Source organism: Cryptotermes secundus, unplaced genomic scaffold (assembly GCF_002891405.2).
Source record: "Cryptotermes secundus unplaced genomic scaffold, Csec_1.0 scaffold87, whole genome shotgun sequence".
In the NCBI taxonomy this organism is placed as follows: Eukaryota; Metazoa; Arthropoda; class Insecta; order Blattodea; family Kalotermitidae; genus Cryptotermes; species Cryptotermes secundus.
Window position 1 is genome coordinate 1,379,555 of NW_019739942.1, and position 6,610 is coordinate 1,386,164.

The 6,610-nt window shown below is 40.1% G+C and overlaps 2 protein-coding genes across 5 annotated transcripts in view; one reads left to right on the top strand and one right to left on the bottom strand.

Moving 5' to 3' along the window:
• LOC111872032 (tyrosine-protein kinase receptor torso) overlaps window positions 1-6,610 on the bottom strand; it is a 131,596-nt gene that overhangs the window by 46,062 nt on the left and 78,924 nt on the right. For both annotated transcript variants that reach the window (XM_033754482.1, XM_033754481.1), the window contains exons 9-11: window positions 5,869-6,034; window positions 1,303-1,472; window positions 798-948 (exon numbers count right to left, since the gene is read on the bottom strand). In XM_033754482.1, coding sequence (XP_033610373.1) covers window positions 798-948; window positions 1,303-1,472; window positions 5,869-6,034 — 487 coding nt within the window. The remainder of the gene's footprint in view (window positions 1-797; window positions 949-1,302; window positions 1,473-5,868; window positions 6,035-6,610) is intronic.
• The window catches only part of LOC111872022 (general transcription factor 3C polypeptide 3), a 130,779-nt gene that overhangs the window by 36,095 nt on the left and 88,074 nt on the right, over window positions 1-6,610 (top strand). The gene's annotated exons all lie outside the window — the stretch shown is intronic.

The window sequence follows — 6,610 nt, forward strand, 5'->3', positions numbered from 1 at the left end:
ATTCCCTAAAGTCGTGAAACAACCTGTACATCTTCAGCCCTGTGTGTGCTACATTTCATACATATATCTTCAGCCCTGAGTGTGCTACAGCTCCTATGTATATCTTCAGCCCTATGTGTCCTATACCTCCTACGTATATCTTCAGCCCTGTGTGTTCTACACCTCCTACATATGTCTTCAGCCCTATGTGTGCTACAGCTCCTACATATGTCTTCAGCCCTATGTGTGCTACAGCTCCTACATATCTCATCAGCCCTATGTGTACTACAGCTTCTACATATCTCTTAAGGCTATGTGTGCTACAGCTCATAAAAACTCATTAGGGTCACGCAATTTTATATTATCGTTATTTCGAGTCTGTTCGCATTTCGTGGAAAAATATATTTACCTGTGACATTCCACAACTTATCATTATCGACAAGAGAATAGATACGGTTCATGCACGATGTTGCACCACAACATATGTCACTTACATCCCAAGAATTCTTCCACGCGTACCTCTCTCTATGATTAGGCTCCCGCCCTCGTTTGATTTAAATCAATAGATTTTTATATATAGCAACTTTTAAATTTCAGAAATAGAGCTTTTCCCCAATCACATTCTTTGATCTTTTTATTATTCTTTGTGTATAGAAACTGTTCTTACATTTCCGTAAGGTCTGCAAATTGAACCTGATGTTAGAAACAACCCTAAATTATATTTGTTCAACCTTTACGTTTTAGATGACGAATATCATCTCTGATTCGCTGTTCTCCATGAAGCTGAACTGCTAAGTCTAGTAAGTTACCTCCCTTACCTGGATATGACGGTGGAGTTCCGTTGAGGTAGCCCACAGTTATTCTGCTGGCCATGGCGGTTTCGCTGTATCCAGCTGGCGAGACCGCACGTACTCTTACTTCGTACTCAGAACCCACATCCAACGCAGTAAATGTCGCCCAAGTCAAGTTCTGTTACGTAACAAATTTACAAGCAAACTGGATTCATAAACGTAGGAGCTCATTTCCAGATTCAGTGTCTAAGATAAAGATGGTGAGATCGTATTAGCAATGAAATAATAGTATGTTAATTAAATACAAGAAGAAAATATTTTTATAACAATATTGAATGCATGAACTTGAAATTAATTGCTATCTGATCATATATAACTGAAGGAAACGTATGAAATGATTATAGGAATTAAATCAGCAGAGTGGCTGAAATTTGTTTATTGGAAAACATTTCAATACTCACAGAAATTCAAGCATAAATAAAAAGAATAGCTATATGCACACTTAATTGTCAAATGATTCGTTTTAACTCACCCCAGTAACGTTGTTATGAGCCAGGGTAAAAATATCAGGTGCCGTTCTTGTCAAAATGACCTCGTGAAATGAAGGTTGAGGCGTCGAGGGGGCCCAGGACACGGTTACATCGTAAAGTCGAGAAGTGCCTATCTCCTCTTCTACAGATAAATTGCTTGGCTTCGGTGGAACTGCAGTGTTTCAAACAAGGGCACAAACATCCAAATTTCAGCGTTCATTGGTGTTAAAATATGTGAAGGTTAAATCATTTTTATGAGGAATTAATCAATTACCACTCCATGAAAATGTATTTCGGGGTTGAGGTACAGATCCAAGCAATATAAAACTCGGAAATAGGCGGAGGTGAACAGCCCTCTTCATACCACGGCAGCATTTACCCTCGGGAAAAGCCCCCTCCCCCCATTCTCAATAAAGAGGATGCTGGGTGGACCCCAGAGCAGGCATAAAGCTGTGGAGGGAGAAACATTTCTTCTTCCTGAAATCGAACCATGACTCCTAGCCCTCCAAACCATATCCCGTCGCTGTATAGACTCAGATTTGCCTAAAATACTCGTACGTGTATATATTATGAAAGAATCTGAAATTACGAAAAATGTTGTGTTATACGAAATTAACCGCAGGCTATAGACCCTGCAGCCCTGTAAATTTTCCTGTTTTTATAACGGAGCCCGTTACTTGTGGTCACAGTTGAGGAGGCAAAAAGTCAAAACTATTAAGTTCTAGTCATATCTAGTGTGTTATTTCTTGTCCTTTATGAAATGAAAGTTACAGATATAAGTATGAATCCGATTTACAAAGTGCATAAATTTCTTCTGTCTCTCTCTCTCTCTCTCTCTGTGGCTCTACAGCCCTTTGGACCTTGGTTACTTTTCCAGTCTTTAATCCTATACATAGTTGGTAGTACTCCTTGGACTGGGGATCAGCCCATCGCAAGACCGCTGCCCTACACACAGAACAACACAAACGCAGAATAAACGCAGCAGATATCCATGTCTCGAGTGGGATTCGAATCTTTCCTTCTTGAACGGTTTAACTACTTCCAGCAAGCCTGCGGTCTGTCGCATTCTGTAACGTGCAGAACATATTTCCCTTGTCCTTTTAATGTAGTGTTTATTTAGTTCTGATTGGAAATAATTCTGTATAAGTCTGCTTTCAGACTGCGAAACAATGTGAGGGCCTCTAGGCCTTCTTCAAAACGAATTATTAATTTAAGTACTGCGTATTTTGTTTCAACCTTTGCTTTCACAACACTTTTGATGTGTTTCATCCCCTACTGAAATCGTCAACAGATTCTGTACCTACTAGAACGATAGTTCCTTTTTAATTTTTTGGGCGTTATTTCAACAAATTTGATCTATTTCACAGTGTCAGTTTAAATCCCACAAAGCGAGGTGATATGATGAATATGAAAATGTTAAGTTTATAACTAAAGGCACAACTCTGGGAATAGAGATCTCTTGAATTTTCACACCTCACCTGAGCTTAGGTGACAACTCTACTATCCGAACTTGGAAATGTAACGGCATACTCGTTAAATTACTAGAAAGTCTGAAAGCCATGAGCAACGTAATTTGAAGTTTGGCTAAGCTGTTTTTATCCCTTTCCATACTCTGTCTCATTGTTTCTTTGGTATAGGATATACTGGAGATACGCAGGTTGTAATTTTTGTGCTGTACGTACGCCACAGATCCGGTAAAAATGTTTCGCCGAGATGCTAACATCTTAGTGAATGCCAGATAGTTCTGTAGAGATCGACCGAGGTTCCGTCATATGATATGTAATAAATACTGCAAACACATACATTGTCAGCCAAGTGCTGACTTTCAGTGTCCGTGAATTTAATAAAAATATTCCCTGTACCATCTCTAATTTTTAAATTCTCTTCACCAGAATGAAAATGTTGAATTTGAGGCGTCATTCAGCGAAGTCATAGCTAGATTTTTTAAAAAAAAATCGCTTAGTGAGGGGGGGGGAGTCCAGCTGGTTCCACTCGGCACGTCGGTCACTCTTTGGCCTATTGTACCTGCCCTGGGTGAATATGATGATGGAGAATTTAGTGGAATGAAGTTTGGCAAGGGAAACCGAAGTACTCGGAGAAAACCTGCCCCAGCGCCACTTTATCCACCACAAATCCCACTTGACCAAACCCGGGCTCGAATCCGGGCCGCCGCGGTGGGAAATCAGCGACCATAGCTAGATTACTCTTAAATTTATATTTAGCAAATTAAGTTAACTGAACGCTTCTGTGTAAGGACATAACTCAAGAATCATTCATTTACATAAAAATGTAAGTATTTAAAGATGAAAATTGATGTTTGTATATCAAAGCTCAATGGAAAGAAGACATACAGATGTCCAAACTTACGCTACTCACCTTAAAGCCAATGAAACTGCTGCATCACCAAAAGACAGTTTTCTGTCATAAATTGCAGTTCATTTGCTGAGTGTAAGAAAAGAACTATCGAGGAACTTTCAGATATGGCAAATTACACCGCTTCTTTTTGTCAAAATAGCATTCTAATTTCAGATTGAAGACGTAGCCTGTCAGGTATTGAACAAGGCGGGTTCACTGACATTCTTAGTAATAAATCTTCAAATTGCAATTTTAGACGCTATCAGTAAACACATTTTGATTTCGCAGACATGTTAGCCAAGACTGCAAACCTAAGTTTGAAAGAATAATGGTTCTGACGATGGTGTATAACAAGCAGATTTATAGGGTTTTTGGATTTTTTTCATCGTCCCAGTATTCTAGAAAATAGAAACCACAACGTTCCAGGAACTAGATCTGTTTCCGTTCTCAGGTGAGGGGGGGGAGACGCCTAGTCAGTTGGGCCCCTTAGAAAGAAATTAACTCTTTCTAAGGGGCCCAACAGAGTACGTGCCGTCCCCCCTCACCTGAGGATGGGAAAAGATCTAGTTTCCGAAATGTCGTGTTTTCTATTTCCTAGAATAACGGACGATGGAGAAAATTTAAAAAACCCAATAATTCTAAGTTTGAAAAACCCGTCTCCCCTTCCCAACACGGGTGGAATGTGTTTTGGAAGGCAGATCTGCGGGTCTCATAGCAGTAACTATGGAGAATAGTACCGTCTGAGATATAACAGAATATAGCCCAAGAGAAGTTCACAGAAATTTCGGAGAAACGTGTCCCTCTCTGTCATTCGAAGGGTAAGCCGAACAAGAAACCAGCATGGGGCGGACGGCAATGTTTTCTAAGCCTATTTCAAACACAAGATAAACAGAAATCGATTCATATGGAAGCCAATTTTCAGTGCACATTTGCTGTAGCCGTACTGATCGTTAAGAAACAGGCAAAAGCGAAAGGGCAAACTTTCCCAATATTTTCCAATTTCCAGCCGACAAACAGAATGTGGGTGTATTTTCTTGATGTTTGCGTTGCTTGGTATACTTGGTTAAGTAGGCCTATGCGCATGGTAAATGTAAAACAAGGAACATCTTCTTAGTAATTTTCTTTTATTACCCTAGATGTAATTTTTCTATTATTCTTATTGGAAAATATAACCCTTTATTATTCTCTTAATATCGAAATTTAAAAAAATATTGTTTGAATAATGAACGTCTTTGGGTGGGAAAGTGGATTGTAACAAATTCCACAAAAGGAGTCGCTCCCCAAAACATTTATTACATTGTAAGATTTGAGGTTTTCACGGCGGTGACTATGTAGAAAGCAGTCTTCTGGGATGTGGCGCCCTGTAGATATTATGTTAATCGAAGTTCCTCCCAAACGTCGCCGAAACGTCGGTTACCACAATATCTACACGGCGCCACATCCCAGAAGACTGCTTTCTTCTTTTATTAAATTACTTATAATAGGCTAAGACTTTTCCTTCATTGAAATCTCAGAGAAGCTGAAGGAAGTAATTGCAACGTAATGAGTTGTTAATGAGCGGTTTTAAGTGACCAATCAGGGAAGAGTGATAGTAGCGGAGCGTCTGAAGAGAATGATTGTTATGGAAAATGCTCGAGCGTGTGAAAGCGCTCTTATATTTTACGGCACCACGTGTTCTACACAATTCGGAAATTTTGAAAATAAGATTAATAGTATTCTATATATTGTTAAGTTATATTTAATTGACAAAAAACCCCTATTATGAGAATTCTTGATTAATCACAGTACCCTCTTGACTTTGTGGGGCAGGTGGTAGAGTAGTTGGTTGGGACACTATGCTACAAGTCGTAAGGTCGCGGGTTCGATTCCCGATGACGTAATTGAATTTTTTCAGTGTACCTAATCTTTCCAGCCACAGCATGGCCCTGGGATCGACTCAGCCTCTAACAGTAATGAGTACTAGGAAGATTTCTTTTCGTGGGGGGGAGGGTGAAGAGCGGCCGGCTCTTAAGGCTGACCATCTTACCGCCAATTGTGAGTCAATTGTCTAGAAGATGTGGGAGCCTCGACCTCTCACACCCCTATGGGCCTACACCACGTGTTACAGGAATAGTTTTACATTGTTTACCTTTTACCCTCTTGGCGTTAATCTGAAATGCATGCGGGAAGGAGGTGAGAGTAAATTATGAATAATTCTGGGTAAATGTACTCACCACATTTTGTAAGGTCATTTTGATAATACTGGAGGCATGTGGGAGTTGAGAAATTTAACCAAGACGCAGCGCTCTCCCTCCGGCTGTCTTGACTCCTTCCCGTAATGCTGACATAATAGTCAGTTCCGAACTCCAGGGAATCCTGAACGTGCTGGAACTTCCGTGGCTGACATGTAACAGATCGTATGTAATGTATATACATGAATATTAAATTCAGCAGTGTCAATTGTCCCAATCTTTGAACAAATTATTTGATATACGTATAACCTATTCTCTCTGAATCATCATCATCATCATCATCATCATCATCATCATCATCATCATCATCATCATCAATAATCTCTCAGACGACAGGTCCACAGCCTCTTCGAAAACAATTACTCCACTTAATGCGATCTAGAGCTTTCTCCTTCAAATGACCGTATCCTCTTCTGTCCCCAAGGTCACCCAGCATCCTATTACGTCTTCTTCCTCGTCTTCTTGTCACTTCTATCCGCCCCTCTATCTTTTCCTTCAATAACTTCTTTTAGAAGGCAGTTTCTGCCTAAAACATGACCCATCCAATTAGCCTTCCGTTTGCTTATTTCGTGTAGATATTCCTCTGCTCACTGACCCTAATTAACACTTCTTCATTTCTCACATAATCGGTCCAACTGATCTTCTCCATCCTTCTCCAACACCACATTTCGAAGCTTTCCAGGTGTTTCTGATCTACTGCCCTAAGTGTCCAAGTTTCAGCCCC